Source organism: Balaenoptera ricei, chromosome 2, assembly GCF_028023285.1.
Source record: "Balaenoptera ricei isolate mBalRic1 chromosome 2, mBalRic1.hap2, whole genome shotgun sequence".
NCBI lineage: Eukaryota > Metazoa > Chordata > Mammalia > Artiodactyla > Balaenopteridae > Balaenoptera > Balaenoptera ricei.
In genome coordinates this window covers 158,590,969-158,617,589 of record NC_082640.1, presented here as the reverse complement: position 1 = coordinate 158,617,589, position 26,621 = coordinate 158,590,969, and the positions used below count along the sequence as shown (strand labels likewise).

General features: G+C 43.8%; 1 protein-coding gene across 3 annotated transcripts in view; it reads left to right on the top strand.

The window, feature by feature from the left end:
* DPF3 (double PHD fingers 3) overlaps positions 1–26,013 on the top strand; it is a 253,600-nt gene extending 227,587 nt beyond the window's left edge. The window contains exons 9-11 of one of the 3 annotated variants that reach the window (XM_059914563.1): positions 12,086–12,198; positions 21,616–21,697; positions 22,226–26,013. In XM_059914563.1, the coding sequence (XP_059770546.1) occupies positions 12,086–12,198; positions 21,616–21,697; positions 22,226–22,296 (266 nt within the window). In that variant the 3' untranslated portion in view covers positions 22,297–26,013. Of the gene's footprint in view, positions 1–12,085; positions 12,199–21,615; positions 21,698–22,225 lie in introns of those variants that run through there. The other 2 variants (XR_009500960.1, XR_009500959.1) reach the window with 2 other exon arrangements.
* The last annotated feature ends 608 nt before the right edge of the window (positions 26,014–26,621 follow it).

Sequence of the window (26,621 nt, the reverse complement as noted above, 5' to 3'; positions counted from 1 at the left end):
TAACAGCCCTGCATGGAGCAGAGGAAATGAGATAAAATCCCAAACCCCACTTCTGCCCTTCATTGTTCAGCCCAGTGCTGGTCCTTCTGTGTCTGGGACTCGCCTAAGCAGGAGTCCTGTCAAGTGCCTGGTTTTTCTAGAGCCTTCACACCAGACCCCTTACTGTTTCTCCTTTGCTACTGTTTCAGTTATCTGTGGCTACATAATAAATTACCCCCAGATGCAGCAAACATTTATTATGTCATAGTTTCTGTGGACCAGGAATCTGGGAATGGCTCAGCTGGGTGGTTTTGGTGCGTGTTCTCTCAGGAGGTGGTAGTCAAGATGTTGGATGGGGCTGCGGTCATCTCCAGGCTTGACTGGGGTTGAAGGAGTCGCTTCCAAGCTTGCTCATGTGGTGTTGGTAGGGCTGAGCTCATCTTGGGCTGTTGGACTGAGGGCCTCAGTTCCTTACTGGCTGATGACCAGAGGCCCCTCTCAGTTCCTTGCTATGTGGGCCTTTCCATAGGGCTGCTCATAACATAGCAGCTGACTCTTTTAGGAGGAGGGAGAAAGAGGGAGAGAGAGAGAGAGATAGAGAGAGAGGGAAAGAGAGAGAGAGATGTCAAAATGGAAACACGAGTGCCTTTTTATAATTTAGCCTCCAAAGTTTCATATTGTCACTTCCTTTTTACTGTATCTGTTAAAGCAAGTCATTAAGTTCAGCCCACACTCAACAGTTGAGGAATAGCCTCTCCACCTCTTGAAAAGAGGAGGATCAAAGAATTCAATGGCATTTTAAAAAAACACCACAGCCACCAACATTACTGGCAGGTGATTATTTCCATCCTCTCCACTGTTCAGTCTGAGTTGCAATGCTGCTCTCCTGCCTGGGCACCAGCATCTCTCCTGGATCTGGCCATTCTTGGAGAATATGCAGGGCCACTCGACCAAACTCTGGAACTGTGGGAAAAGCCTCCACTAGGACCTGCCCCAGCCTTGCAGGCAGGGCTCTGACACCTGGGACTGAAGAGCTTCAATCAAGGTCAGAAGGAATGTACTGGCTTCCAGAGACTTGATGCATCTCCTAGGGCAAGGATGGAAAGTGATGCTGGCAGGGCCTAGCTTTGGCCATGGAACGTACATCAAAAAAATGACCCCTGCTATCAACGAATGGAATCAGATAAAGGCAATATTCCTAAGACTATTTTATATGGTATTTCCAAACCTGAGCCTGATGGACAAAGCCTGTGGAAGGAGAAGCAGGTTGTGAGATAATCTACTGGTGAATTCTTCCCTCTACAATGCTGAAACCACCCAGTCATTCAGAGAACGATGAGGGTCCACTACTCTTGGGGAATCACTTTACCCAGTTCTAATCAGCAATGGTTCGCAGCGTAATACGTTCTCTTCAGTTCTTATCTTACTTCATCTCTCCCTTGATGGTGGTGGCCATGGACGCCATGAAGGGCTCTTTCCAGGTTCTCCTCCTTTTGTGACCATTGTCTCTGTCTTTCTCACTGAATTCTCTTCTTGATGCCCTTTCATGCTTTTAGTTCTGGTCGTTACCCTCCCCCCTCCTCCCAACAAGGTCCTTTTTATTTTTCAATCTGTGGTCTCTCACTGAGTATCTCACCAAGGGCCAAGGTTTCATCTACCACCCACACCTGATGATTTCTAAATCTATATCTCCAGCCTGGTCCTCTCTCCTGAGTATAGACCTATATTTTCTCAGCGACCCAAGGACAGCTTTCCACTGAAAGTCTCATCACAACAAGTGCAATGTACCAACATGAATCTATTGTTACTCTCTGCAAGCCTGCTGTCTCCATCTCAGCTAACAGTGTTATCATCTACTCTGTGGCCCAACCTAAGAATCTCGGTGTTATTTTTCCCTCTTGCTCACACCAATGTCCAGGCAAGAATCATGTCCCATTGACTAATTCTACCTCTCAAATGTTTCCTACATTAATCACCACTGCTTCTAGGCTGGTCCTGGGCTAGTGCCCCCACTAGAACATAAGCTGCATAGGAGTAGGAACTTTTATCTGTGTTATTCACTGCTTGGCACTTCACACAGTGCCTGGCACATTGTAAGTGCTCAATAAAAATTTTTTGAATAAATGGATATTGTAACTGGTCATCCTGCCCTAGCCGTCTCCACTAAACCCTCTGTCCTAACCACCAGAGTCATCTCTCTAAAGCATGGGTACAAGCAAATCAGGTCCCTGCTTAAAAAACTCTGAGGATTCCTCACTGCTTACAGAGTCAAATTCCAATCTGTATGCCTGTATAAGGGGCCTTTCACAATCTTTCCTCTTACCTCTTCAGCGTCATCTTTCGCCACTTCCCTTTTCTCCTGCTCTTCTTGAGCTACTCTACTTTGCCTGAATAAACCATGCACCTTAACTTTCTTGCAATTTCCTCTCCCTGTAATTCTCTTTACCCTTTTTTTCCCTTAGGAAATTCATCCTTCAAGGCCCAGCTCAAATGCTACCTCCTCTCAGTGGCTTTCCCCAAGCTTCCCATTATTGATTGCTTCTCCATCTGTAAGCACTTTATTCATTCCCCTATTATAGCACTTATTACATTGTATTATAGTCATTTCAAAAGATATAACCTATAATAGTTAACTGTTGCTGTATAACAGATTACTCCAAAACGTAACAGCTTAAAATATAAATATCATCTCATAGTTTGTATTGGTCAGGAATCTAGGTGTGGTTTTGCTGAGTGCCTTTGGATCAAGGTTTCCATGAAGTTGCAGTCAGATTGTCATCCAGGGCTATGGTCTCATCTGAAGGCTCGACTGAGAGAGGATCCTGTTCCAAGCTCACTCGCATGGTTTTTAGCAGGATTCATTTCCTCCCAGGAAGTTGGACTGAGACCTTTCCAAGGACATCTCACAACACAGCAACTGCCTTCCCTTAGAGAAAATGAGTGAGAAAGCACAAGAGAGAGTGCCAAAGATGAAAGCCACAGTCTTTTTATAACTTAATATTAGGAGTGACATCCTATCACTTCTGTCATATTCTACTTGCTAGAGGTGACTCAGTTAAGTCCAGCCTACCCTCAAGGGGAGAGAATTACACAAGCTTATGAATACCAAGAGATGGGGATCGTTGGTGGTCATCTCAGAAGCTGCCTATCACACCTCCTAAACCTGAACTCCTCAAGGCAGGATCCACACCTCATTCATCTTTGAAACTTCAGCACCTAGTATAGCTCCTGGCAGTTGTAGGTGCTCATGGAATTTGGTCAAATTCAATAGAATTATTTTTCTTTAAGAACCTGATCACAATAAAGTAAATTGCAAAGTCAGAAGAACCCTCAAAATTAGAATTAAAAATGATTTAAAAGATAAAATGAAAGACAAAGTGTTTAAGTGTCATGGACACACTGTCAGTCCTCTAGGAACTTCTAGGCACTTTCTAGGCACTTCTATGATTGCTTCCCAGTAGCACATAGAAAAGGCCAGAAAAGCAAGAAAGCATCATTTTTCCTTTGACTTGGTACAACTCTGAAATATTTTTGAAAGAAAAAAATGGAACACCATCGCAAAGCTCCTCAGACAACTCGAGAACTTAGACCACCCGTGAGTTCATCTTCCAATTCATGGAAGATCAGCAGTTGGAGGATCACAGACAATCAAGTGTTGACTAATCACTACTCTTTTCCACCAGCTATCCATCAATTATACCATAAAATCCTCCCAGACAGAAGATTGCAGGGTCTCCAATCTGAGCAACAATTTCTTCTTCGGGCTCACTTTTCCAAAGAAAACCCACAGCCTTTAGCCAGTGCCCATGGTTAGATGCTCATGATGTCCAGAGAGGCCTGATGTGCACAGCCAATGTCAGGGATTCACATCCAATATTGATGTTGGGCTCTGGACAACGATTCAGTCTGGGCTCCATGCACTGCTGTGGGACAAGCGTCACTTTGGCAGATGGTTGCCTCCAATCTACAGTTCCAACTAAAGATTTAGAAGGAGACTTAACCTGAGTTGCCTCATTTTGGTGACCCTCTTCTTCCATTCCTGCCTGGCAATATCTGCCCACTGTCACACAAACAGCTCAATATTGCTCATGATGAAACCTTACCCAAGGCCTCTGCTGCCTGCAGACTCATTGACCACCCATCTGTACAGGCCCAACGTTTTGCATGGGGGTGAGTGGTGTGGTTGATGAAAAGTGCTTTTGGTTTCTAGATTTCTTGTGCTTTCTGTCGTGGTATTGGACTAGGAGTGGGCTAGTTCAGTGGAATATTTGCCAGAAATTCTAGCAGAACTAACTGGTTACTTTAATTTCCTTCTTAGTTTCTTTCACATTGAGTGTCAGCTGGCAAACTTTAGAAGGCTTGTTTATTTCACCAACCAGATGGGCAATTTGGGATCACGAATATCTCTAAAAATAGTGTTTATAGGTGGCATAGACAGAGCCACAGCTTCATGGATAACAGATTCCTATCATTTCATTTAATATACTGGAAAACTAAGGCCTGTGAGGCAAAGTGACTTTTCTCAGGGACTCAGATGCTGCATCATATATCAAATTGTGGTACTTGCTCCATGAGGGCAGGTTTTGGTTTTCCCCACTACTGTATCCCCAGTGCCTAGAACACTGCTGGCCACATTTATTTATTAAAAAATACTGTTGAGGGAATGAGTAAATGAATAAATTATCCTTGGTACTCAGCTGCAGTGACTAATTAGGGGCACTGGGATCATTACGGTGGTTCTTGACATCTTTCTGGTACCTTGGCCCCAACCTGGGACAGTCAGGTAAGTTATATAAAACCAGGTCAAGGCTGTCCCATCCCCTTATTTCACTTTAAGAAGACCAACTGAAATGCCCTCAGGTTTATATATGAGACTACTCAGACCACACTTGACCATGAAAACTTGGGGAATTTCTAGGGCCATTTGAGAATGGAGCCATGGGCCCTTAGTGATTTAGCCCATTAAAAGTGCTCCTAATGTTCTTGCATGAATGGCTTCCTATGATTATTGATGATAATGATTGAAGCAACAATCCCTGTGGCTTGTCTCTTGTGTGACACCTGGGTGCCCGCGAGTGTGACAGTTTTGAGGGGGGATAAACAGACCCCTAAGATGTGTCAAACTCGCTGATGGTAAAGTGTTTTAGCCAAGCAAAAGGCAGCCATGGCATACACCATCATTTATTTTGAATGCGTTTTTGTCTGTATGGTCTTTATCCTTTCTACTCTCTTTCTCTTCTTTGTCCTCTTCGAAGTACATTAAAATGGTGAGAAAAAAGGGAGCCATGCAGGTGCCTCTGGAGTGCCATTGTGGTCCTTGATTTGTAGATGTCTTAGTGTTAGAAGAACATCTGGGGCAGATGGGAGGTAAGCCTGTAGATCATTGTAGAAGGTTTGCAAAGCAGGGCTGGAGAAGTAATCCATGTGGGGAAGCAGTGCCCGGATAACATGCTTGTCACAATGTATGTGCACAGAGTTCAAATTCTTGATGGCTCAGAATTGGTTCCTCCCTTTGCAGATTAAGTATAATAACTCAGAGCCTCATTCTTTCTTCCACCTGACAAACTGGGTCTCAAAGTGGAGGAGGTTAGAAAGAGGAAGATAAGGAGAGAAAGAGAGAAAGGGAGGAAGGGAGAGACAGAGACAGAGAGAGACAGAGAAGGAGAGAGGGAGAGAGAGGATAAGTGAAAATGAATGGATCTGATGGAGTGAGATGGCTTCCTAAAGTGAGCTAGTAATATTTGTTTCTCCGCAAATTACTCTTTAACATGGGTGATTCAGATTTGACTGCACTGTGCATAAATTCTTTAGCTAAAGCTTCTTATATATTTTTGCAATATGTAAATATTAGAAATTGTATGTGTGTATGAATATAGAGAACTGCTAGAAATTTGAGCCAAATTATTTTCTAATGAATGCCTATGGAGACTTGTTTTTGGTGCTTTTTCAGATTGGAATCGATCCTACATATTTTATATAATATGATTTCTATAAACCAGGCATCAGACCAAGGAGTGCAATTTGAATTTTGCAGTTACTTGCCTGAGAACCATGGATATTTAGGTTTTCCTTTCCTGAGAAATTAGTTTTTAAGAGATCAACATTGATGAATAAGGTAATAAAATAAAATTGGGTGTTTATAATTTCACAATGAATAAATAATAGACCATGCTGGTTCCACAGTTATTTGTATCTATTTTATTTATGTTTTCAGCACATACCTAGCGAGATAATTTTTTTTCTGGAGCTCTAATTTAATCAGTGATGTGGCTTAGCCTAGTCCAAATTAAATATTGGCAATAATGTAATGAAAAACTCTTTTAATAAGGATCATAATGTAAGAGACACATGTCATAGCCATTTGTAGATTTCTTTTTGCCCAGGGTTTGTTGAAAATGAACTGTGTTTCTCTCACTGTGCTGAGTATCTACAGAGTGACACTGACTGGTTGATGGCTCTGTTAGCTTCTAAGTCACAGTTGTAATGTGAACTCAATCAACAAGGTATATTTAGATATTTTTGTCCCTAAAAGGTTGGAAATATCCATGTGTGTGGGCAGTTGTGTATGAGCATGTGTGGAAGTAGGCAGCTGTAAATATAAATGAACACTGGTTTTGCCTGGATATTTATCTGTGTGCCTTCGCACTCGAATACCACGAACTCCTGTTCGCTGTCCTGAACTTTGTCAGCGTCTATGCACATGGGTTCTGGAAAGCCATGACATGTATCCTTCAGGTGGCAAGGGGGCAGTCCCTGCTTTCAGATGCCTGCCTTCTCTTTTTCACTGAGTTCAGTAGACTGCATTTTCATACATACCAACCTCATGAACAATCTTCTTTCTGAGAAGCGTCTCACATCCCGCTGGTTTCCCTTTTCTACCCAGCTGCTGAAATAGCACCCCAAAGCCAAATCTCCGTTGTCTGAAAGCCCTGTCCAGAAGTTAGGTCTCTGCACATGGTGGCCATGGGTTATATTTCCTGTTTCAACTTGTAGGGAAGATTGAGGTCCGTTTTGGAAGGGGTTAGGGCTGGATTAAGAATGTATCTTTACACCAAGTTCACCGCTGGACCAACTGAACAAACGGGCAGAAGATTTATTGAACCCTCCTAATAGAACAAATTTGGAGGAACACTCAGGAAGGACTTGGTTTTTAATGATCTGGCTGGGATGAATCATGCACACCACGCCACTTTCTAAATCCATTTTGGTAATTGAAACCTTATAAATGTCCTGTTGAATCATCTCACCCAGGGGACCCGGGAAGTGTTGTTTCCCCTTCACTCCATTGGGCCATTTAAATAGCAATGCAGGTATTCCTCGCTTTAAGAAAACTGTATATATGGAAAATCTAGATTTCCAAGCAAGCACGTTAGAGAATGATGGTTAATTTTACAAAAGAGATTAAGACAGGAATCTTTAAGTAGTGCGTGGCCATAAGTAAATTGCTTTGCTGCCAATGTGCCTCTTTATTTTCTACCACCCTTGAATTGGAAAGACTATTATCCACTTACTTCCAAGGATTTTAGAAATTAGTTCTGGGCAAAAATAAGGAGTTCTAGCAGTAAAACTTAGATATGGGCTTCTAGCACTTTCCTTAGCAACTTTTCCTTTTGTCCAACAGTATGCTTGATTCCAGTCATTTCCATGGTAGATAAGAAGTCTTATCCCTATAGTTTTATCTGGGAAATGACTTTTCCTGTTTGTAGAGAAAGGCAGCAGACAGGCAACCTGTTCTGGTGGCACAGAAAGGAGGACTTAGTTCTGGGCCTAGTTTTTGCACCTGCTAATGGCAGCTTGGGTGACTTAACTCTTTGTGTCTCACCCTCCCCAGCTGAGAAGTTGCATCCCCTCCTTTCCTCTCCCACTTGAGTCTGAATTCTGAGCTGAAGGAGCTCTGTAACCAGAGCTGAGGCTAATCTTAGTCCTACATTTTACCTGGGGTGGAGGCTGTGTGAGCTTCGTTCTCTTCCTTTGGGTGTGAAGATCTTTGGGGGGAGGCTAGTGACTTTCTCAAAACCGGAACACAGAGAAAGCCCATGGGATTTTTTGAGACACTTCCAACAGGATTTTCTCAAGCCCACTTGCTACTGTTCACTGGTCCAAAGCTATCCCAGAAAATGTCTTCAGAGCTCAGCACAGTGGTCGAGAGGTCTTGAAAAGAGAGTTGGCTCTCAGTAAATATTTAGGGAGTGTTGTCGGCTTCATGAAGCATGCAACCCCCCACCCCCCAACCCTGGAGGCATCCAGAGGCACAGCTGGCTGTGGAGTTCCATGTCACGCTCTGGAATGTCCTGACCTTCCTTCCCAGGGAAGGTGACACTGATGAGGGTATTATTATTAGTAGGGCAGCTTCTGCTCAGCTCTGTCAGCACACGCTCATTCAGGGTCCTTATCGAGCAATGACAAACTCATGAACCTTTGGCAGTCAACACAGCTGACCACCCTCTCCTTCCTGAAAGCTCTTCTCTGGGCCACTGTGACCCGTACTTGCACGGTTTGCGTCTTACCTCTCTCCAGCCATCCTTCCAGTTTCCTCTGTTGGTCCTTTCTTTTGATCTTCAAATAGTTGAGTTACTCAAAGCTCAGTCCTCGACTTTTTTCTCTCTTCTTTCCTCTTCCTTTCTCTTTTTTCCCTTTTCCTAGATAATTTCATTAACTCTCATGGTTTCAATGACCACCTATTTAGCAAAAGCTGCTAAATTTATATGTCTAGTTCATATTTCTTTTGAGCTCTAAACCCCTATATTCGACCATCCGCTTGATATTTCCACCCAAAGTCTCACAGACTTCCCAAGTTCAACATGCTCAAAAGAGGGTACTCCTCCCCCTCCTCCATTTGGTCCCTGTATGCTTTCTGTAGTCTTCCTCATTTGAGTAAGTTTCACTGCAACCCACCTAGTTTCTTAGGTCGGAATCTTGAGACTATTTCTCATCATCTCTTTCCCACACTCCCAATGCTCAAATAATGGTCAAGTCCTGTCAATGATTTCTTTAATATTTCTCCAGTCTCCACCTCCACCATCCTTGTCTCTCTCCTAACAGCAGCATCCGCCTCCAAACTAGTTTCCTGGCAACAATTCTTACATCTCTACATTCCCTCTGCCCGCCTCCCCCCAGTTCTTTCCTTAGACAGCAGCTCCTTCCTTCCTTCCTTCCTTCCTTCATTCCGTCCTTCCTTCCTTCCTCTTTTCCTTTCCTTTCCTTTCTTTTCGTTTCCTTTCCTTTCCTTTCCCTTCTTCCCTCCCTCCCTCCCTCCCTTTCCTTCCCTCCTTTTTGATGACTTAAATTTTTCTTTGTGTTTTCCTTATTTAAAAAGACCCTTTCAACTTTTTATATTGAAATAATTATAGCTTCATAGAAAGTTACAAAATATATTACTGAGAGGTGCCATGCACTCTTCACCCAGTTTCCCCTAATGTAACATCTTCCGTAACCATAGTACATTATCAGAACCAGGCAATTGACACGATGCAATCGCAGACCTTATCCATATGTTATTGGTTTTACATTCACACACATGTGTGTTTATGCATGTATGTGTATAGTTCTATGCAATCTTATCAATACGTAACTCACTGCAATCAAGGTTCAGAACTGCTTCACCACCCAAAGGTCCCTCATGCTGAAGGAATGCTCCTTTAAAAACACAAGGCAATTCAGTCACTGCCTGCTCAAAATGCTTTAATGATTTTAAAGCCCCAAATTCTTAAATGAGGGCCACAAGTGCCCACGTAACTTGGCTGTAGCTACCTCTCTGGGCACTTCTTGCCCTCCTCCTTTTGCTCGCCAAGCCTCTGCCTACTGGCCTTTCCCTTCTGTTGAATTTGCCAAGCTCCTCCACTGCTCAGAGCCTCTCCACGTGCTGTTCTCCTCACGTGGAATCCTCTCCCTCGCCCACTCAGCTAACTCCTCCTCATCTGCCAGGTATCAGCTTAAAGATCTTTCTCAGGGAAGGTTTCCTTGACATCTCAGACTAGATTCGATTCTCTTGTGATTTTTCAATGCCAATTATGGTTTTTCTTTACAGTACTTACACAATTATAGGTAAATAGGTATGTGGGTAGTTTATTAATTTGAGTTCTCTCTGACCAGACTAGAGGGATTTGGGGGTGGGGGTCTTGCTCACCACTGTATCTTTTCTGTCTAGTGTCATGGCTGGCCTAGCAGGTGTTCAATAAACCCTAGTTCATGAACAATTACTGTAAGCTGGCTGGTTGTGGCTGGGTGTGCCCTAGGGCCGTGGAACAGGGCAACACCAACCTGCTGTTCTAGGTATATGCTCCATGAATTCATCTTCAACCTTCCCAGGTGTCCTGAGAACCTGGGCATCTGTGGCCCAGAACACCCAGAATCTCAAACTGGTATTTTCTCTCCTATTCCCATTCCAGTGTTCTGTGTGAGAGATCAGAATAGGGAACAACCCTGGCTAGTGTTCTTCTTAGATCTTTGAGATGCTGTCAGGAATATCAGCTGGATGTTCATCCAGGATTTTAATGTAAGGCTTTGCTCTCCCCAGGGTCATTGGCATGGTGTCACTTTGAGAGGGTTATTCAGAACTGTGAGGGTTTCTAAGTTGCATGGCTCCGGAGAAGTCCTAGAAATGCTTTTAGATCAGTCCCCTCCTCAATGCTCCCACCTGCTATTTGCTAGGTGTCCCCAACTCCCCTCACCATGAGTCATTCTGTCCCCACTCTCACTCTCAGAGATAACTCAGTGTGGTTTGCATTGGTGGCGGCCCAGATCTGAAGGGTCCTTATATTGACTGAATAGTATTTCCCCCAAAGGACCATGATAGAACTCTGTGAGGGTTTGGAAAAGAAGAAATGGGGGCCTCTTGCTGGGATGTGGCTTTGCCCAGGAGTGGTGGTACCGCGTGGGATCTTGACTGTCTGTGGGGGACACTGGGTTGGACGCTGTGTTGGTTGCCCCTAATTGGTGCCCCGTCTATGCTATCCTTCTTTAGAAGCTCACAATCCCTCACGTGAAAGAGGCGACACATGCACTATAGGGTGGAGTTGGCAGAATTGGGAGAAGGGTGAACCCCTAGCAATAGGCAAAACTGTCAATTCTTCTGTGAGAGAGTCAGTAAAGGGCTTTGCCCAGGGTGTCTGGGCAGATTCCCGTCTGATTCACAGCCCTGGGAAACCTGGGGACATCATCCAAGTTTCCCTTCCCGGCCAAATAGGAGGTCAAGGTCTTCACGTTCTACGGCTCACAGTTGTCCTCCTGCTGCCGGTGTCTCTCTTTTGGGTGGGCAGTGGCTGAGAGCAGAGCCCAGCTCTGCAGGCCAAGCCTCCGGTGTAGGTCTGCTGGGGCTGGGTCCTCTAAGGTCACATTAATGTCCCTCCCTGCTCTTACTATTGGCTTGGCTAACGTGATACATAGGATGGAGAGAAGAGTTGGAGCCCGTGACGAGTCCTTTCAGGGTAGACCTGGCTGTTGTGCGCCCTGGCAGTGACGCTGCACTTCTTCGCCCTCCCTGCCAGGCTGCTTCCCTCCATAGGGCCTGTTACTGTGCAGGGCGTGGACTTCTGCTTGTCCCCTGGGCGTGGGCATGGACACCTTAGGTAGCAGTGTAGTGCCTCCCAGTGCCCACCGAGCTCTGTCCCCGGGAGCCTCACATGCTCCCTCTGATCTCCTCCCCGCTGCCCTAAGGCAGTGTGCACAGCTTTGCAGGTCAGAAAGCTCAGCTGCAAATAGCCCATATGTGTTACCTCCCACCACAATTGATGCCGACGAGATAATGCTGCTGACTCTCATGGTGTCGCCTTGTGCTGTGCGATTTCCTTTCTCTTTCTCTCTGATCACCACTTTCTGTCCTCATCAACTGGTTACATCTCTGGGGGAACATGGCTCTTAGGGCAAGAGGCCTTGGATGACATCTCTCCCCAGCAAAAGGCTTAATACCTATTTCTCTCTTTGGACGTTGATCTGATGTAACTGTGGGTGGTGGTGAGGATGGTGGGTAGGGCTCCAGCCAGGCTCCCACTTTACTCCCCAACCCGTGCTACCCCACCCTCCCTCCAAGTTGGCCATGATGCTGTGGCATTGAGGGGTGACAGGTCAGACCCTCTGGCCCTAATGCTGCCATTTCTGCTTCCTCCAGGTCACCCCACCTGCCTGCAATTCACCCTGAACATGACCGAGGCTGTCAAGACCTACAAGTGGCAGTGCATAGAGTGCAAATCCTGCATCCTCTGTGGGACCTCGGAGAATGATGTGAGTGTGGGGCTTCCCGCGTGGGAGGGAGAAGTACAAGGAGCTGGGAGTCCTTTGAGGATTGGAGAGGAAGGCAGGATTCCCATCACTGGACTCCAGGGGAAAATATCCATCAGGACCTCCTTCTTGACTTTTGCCCCGAGCACCCTTGGGACCCTTGTGCTACAGGGACCTTGGGTATTCTTCGTGCCTGTGGAGAGAGGTGCAGGAGGTGATGGCCAGAGGCTGCCTTGCTGGTCGTTAGCCCTCAAGGGTTCATTGATAGACAATGGTGCGCACTGCTTAACGGTTGGGATGTGCTTGGCTCTTTACATCACATTCTGGAGTGTGTCATCTCACTTGGTCTAAATGTTAAGTATAATAGATGCAGAATTTAAAAAACCCACATTTTGTTATGGACAATTTCAAACATATACAAAGATAGAGAAAATAGTGAAACAGATGTACCCCCATCACTAGCTTCAACAATGATCAATACATGTCCAATCCTGTTTTGTAAATATTGCCACCTCTTTCTCCATGATATTATAGTCCTAGTCATAATATCTTTTCACCTGTAAATACCATATATGTCTAAAAAAATAAGGACTTATGTTTTACAGATTGTGAATATGTTTATTTTCAAGTTGAAAAAAAATGATAAGGACTTACTTATTAACAAAAATAACCAAAATATTAACAATAATATTAAAAAAATCAATAATTCCTTAATATAATGAAACATCCAGTCAACATTCCTATTGCCTCAATTGTCTTAAACATTGTGTTAATTATCTTAAATTGTTTTAAAATGTTTTTATTTACTATTTATTTGAATTGTGATTCAAATAAGACTCATACATTGCAATTAGTTGATATGTCTTTAAAGTTTCTTAATATATAGGGTTTCCTTCTATTTTGATCTTTTTTTTCCCCTTGATTTTTTGGTTGAAGAAATCAGTTTATTTGTTCAATAGAATTTCCCATGACTGTATTTTACTAACTGCATCCCTGTGGTGGTGTTTGACATTTTCCTCTGTCTCTTGTATTTCTTGTACATTGATGCTTAGAGCTAGAGGCTTGATCACATCCAGATTCTCTTTCTTTTTCTCTCTCTTTCTGTCTCTGTCTCTAAAATATATAAATAGCAAGACTACTTCATAAATAGTGAGGTATACTTTCATCAGGAGGTATGTAGTACCTGGTGTCTCTCTTTTCATGATGGTAGCATCTTTGACTACACTGACTATTTCATTAGGGGTTGCAAATAGTGATGTTCTTATTCCATAATTTCTTCTTTGTTTATTAGCTGGAATAATTCTATAAAGAGAAACTTTTCCAACCTTATATTTGGTTACCTTCATGTATAGATTATATAGAAAAGGCAGGATAAATACTAGATTCTTTCCCTTTATTTATCAGTTTTCAAAATAATGGGTGGATTCAACACGTATTCATGATCAAACCCTCAAGAAAATAGAAACTGTGGGATATTTTCTTAACATGATAAACTTTTTATACCTTAGAACTAAAGCCATTGTCTTATTTAATGGAGAAATACTAGAGGCATTTCTGCTAAGATCAGGAACCAGGCAAGGATGCCCACTATCTCTATTACTATTCATAATTTTTCTATAGATATTAGCTAACGCAATTAGACAAGAGAAAACAATAAGTATAAGAATGGCAACAAAGTAGAAAGTTTTTCTGTATTTCATAACTTTAATAGTATATCTGGGAAAGTCTAGAAAATCAATAATAAAGCTAACCCAAACATTAAAGGTAGCAGGATATAAAATTACCATACAAAAATTAATAGCTTTCATATGCACAAATAATAACCAGTTAGAGGACATTATGGTAGAGAAACTCCACTTATAGTAGCAACAAATAAGAAATATTTAGAAATATACTTAACAGTAAGTACGTAAAACCTAAATGAAGAAAAGTTTTAAATGCTTTTGAAAAGACATAGAAATAGGCTTGAACAAATGAAAAGACATTGTGTGATCTTGGATAGAATGACTCAACATTGTAAAGATCTCAGTTCTTCCTAAGTTAATTTACAAATTTGATTCAAACCCAATAAAAGCACCAACATGCTTTTTAATGGAACTAGACAAGTTGATACTAAAGTTCATATGGAAAAACAAACATGCAAGAATAGCCAAGGAAACACTGAAAAACAACAAATTATGGAGGGAGTCTAGCCCTGCTAGACATTAAAACATACTGTAATGCCTCTGAAATTAAAAGAGTATGGACAAAAAGACCAGTGGAATGGAATAGAAAACCCACAAATCGACCCAACTACATACAGACATTTAGTATAAAATAAAGGTTGTATCTAAAATTACTGGATCAAAGATGGACATTTTCATGAACAGTGCTGGGACAACAGGGTAACCATTTGGGAAAAGATAAAATTAGGTCCATATCTCATGTAATATGTAAGAGCAGCCTTCAAGTGGACTGGGGATATAAATATAAAAAATAAAACCATACTAGTAATAGAAGAAAACATGGGTGAATTTCTCTTTAAATATAAGGAAAGACTTTCTGTGACTCACAATTTGGAAGGCATAAAAGAAAAGGTTGACAAATCTGACCACATAAACATTTGCATAGTAAAAACCACAATAAAGTAAAAAGACAACTGACAAAATGGGAGAAAATATTTGCATCATATACCACAGATGAAGGTGGCAATATATAAAGAACTCTTAAAATTTGAGGGACAAGGGACCATAAACCTGATAGAAAATGGGAAAAAGATATGAAAAACAGTTCACAAAAGATATAAAAATGACCCTTAAATATTTGCAAAAAAAAAAATGTTTGAATGCACTCATAATTGAAATTAAAATGTAAACAAAACTGAGATATCATTTCTTACCCATAAGACTGGGAAAAAAAAGTATGGCAGTGCAAAAAATTATGACAGTGCATTCTGTTGATGAAGTTGTGGGAAAGGTGACACCGTTATATATTGTCAGTGGGAATATAAAGTGGTACAACCCTTCTGGAGGGAAATTTAGCAATACCTAACACAGCCACTGTGCACTTAACTTTTGACTCAGCTATCTCACCTATAGGAATCTACCCTAAAGATATACCCACAGCTCTATGAAAATACATATGCGTAAGGTTATTCATGGTCACACTGCTTATAATTAGAAAATATTGGAAATGACCTAAATGCTTATACACAAAATGGTTGAATAAAGGATGGCACAATGAAGTACTCGGCAGCTGTAAAACAACAACAACACGATGTCGATCTTTATGAATTAATATGGAGTGATTTCCAGAATATATTGTTAAATAAAAAAGCACAGTAAAAATGATATCTACAGTAAGCTGCCATTCTTGCAAGAAAGGCATAAGAAAATATACATGTATCTATTTACTTGTGTGAAAGAAATACAGGAAGGATAAGCAAAAAACTAAAGAGATTGGTTATCTACAGGGTAGGTGGGAATGGGGTAGAAAGAATGGGGAAATGGGGGTGGGATAGTAGGGATGGGGGGTAACACTTCTCTGAAAATGCCTTTTTGTATAGCTCTGACTCTTTGAACCGAGGTATTGTTTCACATACCCTCAAGATAAATACTGAAATTCAACCAGGATGTGGGGGAAGCGAAAATGGAATATGAACAGTAACAAATGAACTTAACTATAATATAAATAGTAACATGGCCATACTGAAGGGTAGGGAAGGGAAAAATTAACCTAGATAACTTTGGAAAGTAGTATTTGACTGTGTATTTTAAGGCTAAAGGCAGAAATGACTATACACATATTATATGCTAGTTAGTAAATTTGTTTCTCACAGGCATGTGAGTTAGTCATTCTGAAACTACTTGATGTGTCTGCAGGTCTGAACTGATACCTATATATTGTGAATAATGAGAGACAGGTTTCCCAATGTCAGAGAAAGAAAAATCAAATAAAGGGGGAAGGCTAGACTGAACCCTGTGGTCCTGGGTTGGAATAGGGGGTATCAGTATGAATTTATGCTTTTAAATATAATATATTTTGTTTATATATTATATATCTATAACTATTTATATGTACACACACATGTGGATAAATACAGAAGTAAATATAGATGTGCACCTACACGTACATTTATTTCCCAACTCTGTCGTAAGGGCCTAGAAGCAATGACAGCCCAGAAGCAATGAGGACCCACACCACCCAGATATTGGTTTCTAAATACGATTCTCCAGTAAAAGGAGCCAGGGGTTCTTGGAGAAATGGCTGGAGCTGGGACAATGTAAGAGGATGCCGGAGCCTCCTGCGGTACTAGAAAGTAAGGAGGAGCTAAAAAATTGGTCAAGGACACAGGAGCCAACTTGAAGGAGTTCCTAATGGCCCAATCTGGGACAATTTGAGCAACAAAGTAAATAATGATAGTATTGGATTATAACCCAAAGACAAAATAAATATTCATATTAACATTTTAAAAATTGAATAAGTGAAGGAATTAATGAATGAATGGGGAAGAGGTGAACTCTTCCTTAGAGCAGGATTACAATTAATAAATGTAGAGGGAAGAGGGAAATCACCAATAGGCAAACATCATGGTATGGTTGTTGTAAGCAGGAATCATCAATTGATGCTAAAATTAGTGGGCAAAAGTATCATGAGAAGCAGAATATTTGCTTGATCTCAAAGTACCTCCCCCACCCGATTACTTATTAATATGTTACAAAGGGAAAAACCGTAACTTTACAGTGGAAAAACTACACTACAGGTACTATACTACCTTAACTATATGATCAGAGTAACATTACTAGTAATAAGATACATTGGTATCCGTGCCCCCTGATAAGATGCACTGAGAAGATCTCCTCTTATGGAAAAAAGATCAGACAAACTCAAACTGAGTGACATTCTACAAAATCACTGACCTGGACTCTTCGAAAGTGTCAAAGTCATGAAAGACAAAGAAACCAAGGAACTGTCACAGATTCAAGGGCAGTAAGAATACCTAACAACTAAATGGAATGTAGGATCCTGAATTGAATCCTGGGGAAAGGACGTAAGTGGGAAAAAAACTGGTGAAATTCAAATGAGGTGAGGTCTGCAGATTAGTCAATAGTGTCATGCTAATGGCAATGGTGATTCCCTGCTTTTCATGATTGTACTATGGTAATGTAAGATGTTAACTTTAGGGGAAGCTCAGTAAAGTGTGCGCAGAAACTCTGCATCATTTTTGCAAATTTTCTCTAAGACTAAAATTATTTCAATATAATAAATTAAAAAATGATGGGATGTTTCCCTGGCATCTAACAAAAGTGACAAAGTTTTTAAAACATAGTATCTTTATGGACTCGAGGATTTATACATACTTGATTTATTTCAATCCATTACAGTTAAAATTGTCCCATCTTTGGGACTGTGTTCCCACTTTTATTCCTTTTATTTGTTTTTTGTTTTTTTAATATTTATTTATTTATTGGCTGTGTCAGGTCTTAGTTGCGGCACACGGGATCTTTTGTTGCAGCGCGCAGGCTCTTTGTTGAGGTACAGGGGCTCCAGAGAGAGCGGGCTCAGTAATTGTGGCATGCAGGCTCAGTTGCCCCACGGCATGTGGGATCTTAGTTCCCTGACCAGGGATTGAACTGGCGTCCTCTGCATTGCAAGACGGATTCTTAACCACTGGACCACCAGGGAAGTCCCTATCTCAGTAGTATTTGTTTCCTTGCTTTCCAATATGTAACGATACTTATACATTTCATGCTCCAGACCTGGAATCAGCCATTTCTCCAAGGACTCCTGGTTCCTTTTAGTGGGCAATGGTCTTTAGAAGATATAATATGGGTGATGGGGTGCTAATTTTTACTGCATTAGTCATTGTTTGGGGGCATTTTCAATGGACAGAGCTAGGAAATAGGATTTGCTTGTTTTAAAGATAAAATACACTGTGAATTTACACTGATACTTCCAATTCATTGCCAGAACTAATTATAGGGTTTTTACTTAACCTTATCACTCTTACATCTGTATTTTCTTTTAACCATGTCAAAATTTTTGCTTCTCATTACCAACATAAGCACTCATTTGATACTCACATAGAATATCAATTCCACTATTAACAACAATAATATGATTGCTGAAAAGAAATATACATATGTATGTATGTGTATATGCATATTTGCATTTGTTTTTGTCCTTAAGATATATTTGACTGAGGAGGTACAGTCAGACTACTTGTTTCCAAGTCACTTGGAATAGTTTCTTTTTGTGTGGTTATGCCACCAACTAGTACATGATTAGATTCATTTGTTTCATTTTTCTTTTTTTTTTTTTTTTTTAGTGACAGTTACCATGTGAATTTTGCTTTATGACCATGTAAAATATTTACTGGCTCCAGAATCAAATTTTTAAAATAAACAGTATGTTCAAAGAAATCTAGCTTCTATCCCTACCTCTTTTACACTCTGCTTATAGGACCGTTTTAAAAAATTATGGTTTATCTTTCTATTCTGTTAAATGGAAACATGTGTATGTGCACATGAATCCTTAAGAAAGTGGATGCATTTTCTTAGAAAATGGTAGAAAGATATACCTGTTTTCTTTACTTTGCTTTTTCACTGAATATCCTGGAGGTTACTCCACAGCAATGTATAGACATAATCTTAACTCCTTCCTACAGTTGCATAGCTCTTCATTAGTTTATTCAACCAGTCCTTTATTGATGGACATTTGGGTTGATTCTGGTCTTTGGCTTTACAAATAGTGTTAATGTAGAGGTTTTTTGTTGACTTGGCAGAACCTTAGGGGAGGAATCAAGGAGTGAGCCTGCTGGGGCAATAGGGGGTTCCTCTCACATAGCCAGGGATTTACCCTGCACGTCCCAGAAAGGGATTCCCGTTCTACTGGAACTGTAGCCATAGGTGAATTCTGGTTCTTGAATACTTGGGAGTAAGATGTCCTTAAATTGTGTTTCTCATGGGGGTCCACATGAGCTGGGGTTTTTTTGGTGGTTTTGGCTGGCAATTATCTGAGAAGCAAATGGAAAAGAAGAGAATATGGTGCTAGACAATGATCAACCCATGAAAGAGACATTTAAACCCACAGATGCCTTGGTCTCCCTTTGGGAAAGTCCAATCCAGGATATTCTACCTCCTTGTATTTCTCGTGTCAGCACTAGAGTAGGAGTTGTCAATGTATTTCAGATATTAATAATACTGTTTCTCACAAGTCTCTCCCTGTTTTCTGTCCCTATCCTAACTGGTTTCTCCTTGTATTATCCCTAAATCATATTGTCATTTAGCTTATTTCAGCTCCAACAATAATGGTGTAACTCTTTTGGAATAAACCACACTGTTCTGGTTTTCATCCTACCTTTCTGACTGCTGTTTCTTAGTCTCTTTCTTCTCTGCCTGGGCCTTAGCTTTGGTGTTCCCCAAGCATCTATTCTTGGCCTTCTCCTCGGTAACTTTTTTGAGTCCTTGATTTTTCAGAAAATTCAACGAAAGCTATGGATTTACCCTTTGCTCAGAAAAATGTACCTCTGTACCTATACACAGAGTTGTGCATATAATTTCAAGGAGTTCATGAACACCCCTCTATGAGCACAAGTTCAAAGACATCTGCTCTCACGTACTCTGGGCTTCCCTTCCCAGGACCTCCAGTGCCATCTCATCACCAGTGACTCCCCAGTCCATGTCTTACGCCCAGGCCTCTCTCCTGACCTCTAGCTTCCTCCAGGCACCCTCACCAGGTGATCTGTAGACCTACAGATCATGTTCATAGCTGAGGTTGCCTTCTGCCTCCCACAGGTCTGCTCCTCTGCCCACGCCTTAGTGGATGGCTACATCGTTTGGCTTGCCGACCAAGCCACCACCTAGAAGACATTCTTGATTTCTTCCTTATCACTCTCTACATCTAATCAATGACTCTCAGATGGAAGCAAGCCCCTTTTCTCTCCCCCAAGCCACAACCTTAGTTCAGGCCACCATCATAAGTTATCTCTTACCTGGACAACTGTAGTAGCCTCCTAAGTGGACTTCCGGCCTCAAAAACCAATCTCTCTCCACCTGGATATCTTTTCTTATACAGCAGCTAGTGAGATCTTTCTATACTGCAAGTCTGACCATGTTATTCCTCTATTGCTAACTCTTCGAAAGCTTCCCATTGTCCTATTGAATATAAAAAAAAAAAAAGATCATTCATGATCTCTCCTGCCCCATTGCTTGCTCACAGGGGTTTTCAACTTCTATATCTACTTTTTCTAGGATCTCTACACTGGTGAGAGCCAAGGTGAGATTTGATACAGAACTTAACTTTGCAGACGTCTTATAAGCCATCAAAGCAGGCCCAAAGGTCACTGAATAGAACAGGGCTGAACCTGGAGAATGGGGACCAGATCACAAACACTTACTAAGTAGCTACTATGAGCAAGGAAGTTCTGAAGGAGATGCGGAGATGAGTAAGACAAGGTTCTGCCCCAAGGGCCTTGCAATCTATAAAGGAGTGGACAAAAGAGGCATGTTCCAGATGGACTGGGTGTACATGTCTACCACATGCCAGGCTTTGTAGCATAAAGGAAAGTGCAACTAAATGTCCTAAGGAAGAGAAAGTACTATGAGGATGCAAGAGGGGGTCAGAGAAATTCCATTTGATGTAGATTAGTGAAGTCTTTGTGGAAGAGAAGTGTTTGAAGACTTGAAGGGTGGGTAGGGAATGGTCCAGAAGAGAAGGGGTCAGGCACTGGCAGAGTCTCCAGGCAGAGGGAACTGCAGGAGCAAAGGTGCCTACTGTGTCCTTGGAAGTTAACCGCAGCACTGGAGGGGACTCTTCTCATCTGGCTCCAGCCTCCAGCCCCTGAAGAGGCTTTTGAGAGCTGAAAGGTGGCATCACATCACTTGCATTTCTCTGACCTTGCATAATGAAACCCTGAAAAAGTTCTGAGGTGTTATGGATGTTACCAGCAAGTATGGTTGCTGCCCATTGCACAAATGGAAAGAGTGAGGTTGAGAGGAATTCAATTAAAATTTGCAAACATTGAAAGTACTTTCTGTGCACTAGGCAATCATCCTGGAGAACACAGAAATGCATGAAATTGGTTTTCCACCCTTATGGAGGCAGAATTATTGGCTATGTGAGTTCAGAAGGATAAAGAATCCTTTTAAGCTTGGGTGTGAGGTGGTGGTCTAGGAAGGCTTCCTGGAGGAGCTATGATTTGAGCGGAACTCTTAAGTGGGAGTAGGATGCGCATAGCTTGGGAGACAGAGGGGGAAATTGCAGGTGTGGGCAAAGCACGAGGCATGTTCGAGGGACAGTGAGGACTCTAAAGGGGGCCTGGAAAGGGGCATCCAGGGAAGCTGATCAATGGAAATAAGGCAGGCGGAGTAGGTGGAGGCCAGATGTTGGTTCTAAATAATTCAATCTTTCCTCCTCTCCTCCTACTCTGCATTCCACCAGGACCAGCTCCTCTTCTGCGATGACTGTGACCGCGGCTACCACATGTACTGTTTAAATCCCCCAGTGGCTGAGCCCCCAGAAGGTAATGGTGATTAAGTCAACAATAACAACAACAGCTACTTCTACCACTTACCGGGCCCTCACTAATGTGCAGGCCTTGTGCTAAGGGCTTTACGTGTCTTGTCTCATTTAATCGTCACAACCCTACGGAGCAGGTATGACCACTACCATTTTACAGATGATGAAACTGAGGCACAGCTCAACCAGCTGAAATTTCAACTCGAGGGCCAAGGAGATGTTTCCCAGACGTATGGCTGAGAGGGTGGGGGAGGTGTGAACTTCTAGGGGAAGTGGTCCAGACCCGGTGATGCTGGTTAAGAGGCACAGCCAAGGAGGGAGGGTCTTCACCGCAGTTCAACCAATCATCTCTGAGCACTTTCTGTTTCCCGAGCAGCTGAGCGACGGACTCCAGCACATTTTCAGAACTGGGACTCTGTCTCTGAATCGTGAAAGTCAAACTAAAACAGGGCTTACAGAAAGGTTAGGGTCAAGGGGTGGGGCTTGAGGGTTGGGGGAGGGGCTGCTAGTAATGCCATCTCATTTCTTGTAGGGAGCTGGAGCTGCCACTTATGCTGGGAACTGCTCAAAGAAAAAGCCTCAGCCTTCGGCTGCCAGGCCTAGGGCCCCAGGTCACAGAATGTGGCTTGCCGCCGGAAAGGCTGAAGCAGAGCTCAGTTCAAACCAGATGGAGACCCTACTCCCATATATCCAGACAGACCAACCGTAAGGGACATCAGTAACCACAGAGGGCGTGGACACGTGGAACCGAGGGGGCGAGATATCTGCTTAACTCCTACACACGGGTTTCCGTTCTTCAGCCAGCCCCTCCTGTTTCTGCCAGAAAGATCGTAAACTTTTGAAGAAGGACCCCAGCCACAGCCCTGTGGACCCCCCTCACATTCACCCTAGCACTGCGGCCCTCTCACTGGTTCCCATTTAAGGAACCACTGGTCCCATTTTGTGACCACCCATCAGTCACTCATGCGTGGTTTGGTGTTTTCTATCTATTGTGTTCCAAGAAATCTTCGCACAGCCTCCCTGCCCCCAGCTTAGCCTCTTCATCCTGAACCCAGCAGAGGAGCAAAGGGCTGTGGAGAAGTTTTTATTTATTACAAGCCCCGCTGGAAACTTCTAGACTCGGAACCTAGAGGCTGTCTAGACGATGGAGCCCTGAAATCCCTCCTTGTTCCTTGGTCCCTGTGAAGAGGAAGAGCTGCTTCCCCAGCAGATATCCAGTGGCATCCACAGCCAGGCCGATCTCTTGATGGGGCTGGGGAGGCAGGGGGGAGGCCCTGAGGGGTGGACGGAAATGTTGTGAAGATAATTCTGAGGCCCCGCCATAGCCAGTCAGTATCTGCTGTCCGTCAGGAGCGGCCTGGCAAGGCACCAGACCTTCAGAGCTGGGGCATCCTTGAGGAGAGACAGGCCACAGCCTGTGGCAGAGGAAGAGACCAAGACTCTGCCTTCCACTCAGCCTGAGTCTGGAGCTTTCCCTGGTGGGACTCAAGAACCAGGAAGGTGAGTGAAGGCTGCCAGGTCAAGAATCTGAATGTTGGTCCCAAGGACTGCAGCTCTGAGAAACCCTTCAGTATTGATGTGACACTACGAATTCCTTTTCCCAAGTAATTCCTTCCTTCCACATAGTGTATGTTTGCCATTGTCTACTGAGACCTGACTCTGGAAATTTCAGGATGGGGGAGAAATGATTGTTCCCTAAACAAATAATTGGGGTGATGTGATTATTTACGACCAGGGCGACAATCACGCAGAAGCTTCAGCTCGAGGGCTGCTCTTGTCTCCTAAGCTCCCCGGTACATGCTAGACTCTCCTTTTGAAAAAATGTTTTGAGAAGCCAGAGGTGGGGAGGCTCAGTTCCGAGAAGTCTGTGTTGGAAGTCAGCCCTGTGGGCTGGAGCGGACCGGGCTGCCTTTGAATCTCCGCAGCAGTGGCAACAGCAGCAACACACAAAAACTGACACATTTCTGGAAAAATCATTTGCCTAACGGGCAGGTCTCGGTGAGCAGGACCCTGGCACACGCTCAGCTTCCTTGAAATCAGCTCCATCTCTGTGGTCCAGCTGCTTACAACAAAGACCCAAGTTATTTTTAGTCCTTCAGCTCCTGAAGAAGCCCCTGGAGGCCCAGAGGCTCTGGCCGCTTGGGCTACCTCTGCCCGGCTGCGGCCTTCTCGCCGAGACTTGGCAAGAGCCCTTCTTCCTGGCTAATTGCTCTTGGCCTGCAGACCCGGGGCAGCCTGGCGCACAGCCGAGCTGTGCTGGTCCCCCCAGGTCCTCTACGGGGTGACCTGTGGCCAGAGACGGGAGTCAGTCTCCTGCAGGAGCCTGTGGCCTTGGAGGGGGTTCCATGCATACATAATGACCTCGTTTCAAGGGCCTGACCAGATGAGATTTTCATCTTCCTCATGAGATATTTCCTTCCCCCTGCCGGTTGGTGAACCCATTTTGGATTCCGGAGGCCCAGGGAGGGTCTGGGAAGTTGCTATGTGGTCGCCTCGTCCATTTACCCCAGGCGGGTCATATCAGAGGGCCAGATTTCCTCTCCTGACCACCCCGGCTCTCTGTCCTCCCACAAAACCCAAAGTGAGCATCCTCAAAGGCTGGTTATTGGTTTTGAAAAATCACTTTGATTTAATTTTAGGAAAAAAGTCATCAAAATGTTCTCAAACGCCACAAATGGCTTAAAAGTTAAAAAAAGCAAATCTGAAACCAAAATAGTGGCCCTACAAGTGACAGACCCTCTTTGGAGTGTGTGCAGATCTGTTCCCCACCTCAATGCAGATGATGGGGTGGCTCTGTTCTCTCTCCAGCCACAGAGGGTAGGATTGGGTCTCGCAGACCAAGGACGGTGCTGTAACCTTCCACAGGGATGAGGGTGGCCAGGAGTCTGGACCAGACATCAGGAAGGCCCATAGTTCCCTTCCCAGTTTCACTCCCTGAAGGATGGGCCCAACCCCTTCTTCTTTGGAGACCTCAGTTTCCCCATCTGGAAAATGGGGAGAGCAAAGCCAGCTTGTGAGATGGCACTTGCAGGATACTGCAAGCAAACAGAAGTCATGGTCACATTTATCACCTTCTGTATTGAGAAAAGGAAAGTGTTGGTCAACAATTGCTCTTTCTTTGAGCCCCAGAGAATGAACTAGAATCACAGGGTGCACATGGATGGTCAGGGTTTTCGTTTTGCCCCTGCCGTTGAGTAGCTGTGTGACCTTGGGCAAATCACTTAACATCTCTGAACCTCAGTTTGCCCAGCTGTGAAATGGAGAAAATACTTGTCCTGCCTGTCCCACAGTGACATCAGGAGTCTTAAAAAGTATAATGTTATATATATCATCTGGAGAGCTGGGCTTGTCAGGTAGGGACCCCAAATGATTTCTACACCCCCTTTCTTGTGTGAGTTAGCTAAGGTTAGACGCCTTCTTGGAATCTCCATTTTGACCAAAGGGGGTTTATGTTTTAAGGAACAGGCTGCCTGTGGTCAGGGCCACTAGGTCAAGCTGTGACAAGAAAACTGTGACTGAGCATGGATCTGTGGTGGAAGGTGAGAGATTTATCCTGGGGCTGGGGATTTCAGAATGAAGATACTCCCTTCTATAAGGTCAACACAGCCTAGAATGGGGTGCTAACTTCTGGAGAGGGCTATAATTCAGCTCAGTGTAACAGTCACTTAAAAACTTTGGTTTAAAGCCCAGCTCTGTTAGTTTCTAGCTGGTTGACCTCAGGCAAATGACTTAACCTCTCTGAGCCTCATTTCCCACATCTGTGAGGCAGGGAGATATGGCTTCTCCAGCAGGGTTTTTGCGGGGACGAGAGAGGTAGTGCTGCTGAAGATCCGGGCATGGGCCCTGGCGTGGCGAGGGACCCACACCTTGGTAGTTCTGGTCACTGCGTACAGAGGCCACCACGTGGAGATAATGGTGCTGTTGCCTCACAGCTCAAACCCTGGGAACCGCCAGGGTGCCTTTCTTCTGCTTCACCCCGATGTTGTGGCTCCCGCCGACCAGAGAGGAGGTGAGGCTGCGGGATCCCAACTGGAAGTTGAAACCCTCTGTTTCCTGTGGGTATTTTTGAAACTGCTTTTCGGGCCTGCAGCAAATCCAGTTGGAGGCACTGGCGTGAGGAATTAGAGACAAGGCCCCTGCCAGGAGATTTACCTTCCGGCGGCTTTCCTTCTAAACCCCCCACTGGCTCAGAGCCCCTGAGGCAGGAGCCAGCAGGTCCCAAGGAGCCCCTGCTCCTGTCATTGCCCCAGGGTCAGGTGGGAAGCCAGGCAGGCCTAGGAGAGCAGCTGCTTCCCCAGGCTCAGCGCATGCGCATGCCGTCTGGGGCGTAGCCAGCCCGCGGGGGTGTGGGAGGGAGGGAGGCCAGATTCCTTCAGAGCTGGGGAAGATAACAGGTTTTCAGGTTGGGGGAGGGTTTGGGTTTCACAGTGATGGTTGCATGATACCCTGGAGAGTTATACACTCATGGTGCATCTTATTTAGTCTTTGCGCTTTGAACACAGCATGATTCCTTTTGGCCCTTCCCTTTAAAAGTTCAGATATTTTAAGGAAGAAAAATGAAAGGATTATTATTACTTTTCCTATGGGGGCAAGTTTAGGAGAGAGATCTATTGCTCTTGAAGAAAGATTATGGGCACCCTTAGGCTTCCAGACTCAGAGAAGAGGGGCCCCTAGTATCCTCTTTTGAGTCTTGTGTAGGGGGTTGGTGGGGAGTGCTGAGGACCACCTGGCCTCTGGCTCCCTGTTGATTGGGGGGCTTCAGAGGGCAAAGCAGGCAGGAGTGGTGCCCCTCACCCAGCTGGAGGTGGGAGGAACCGAGGGTCTTCTGGTCGATGTGGATTTTCCCAACCCCACAGAAAAAGTGTCCTTCGAACTTAGTGAGATAAGCTGTTGAGGCCCTCCTGGTCTGGATGGAAAGAGGGGGCTTG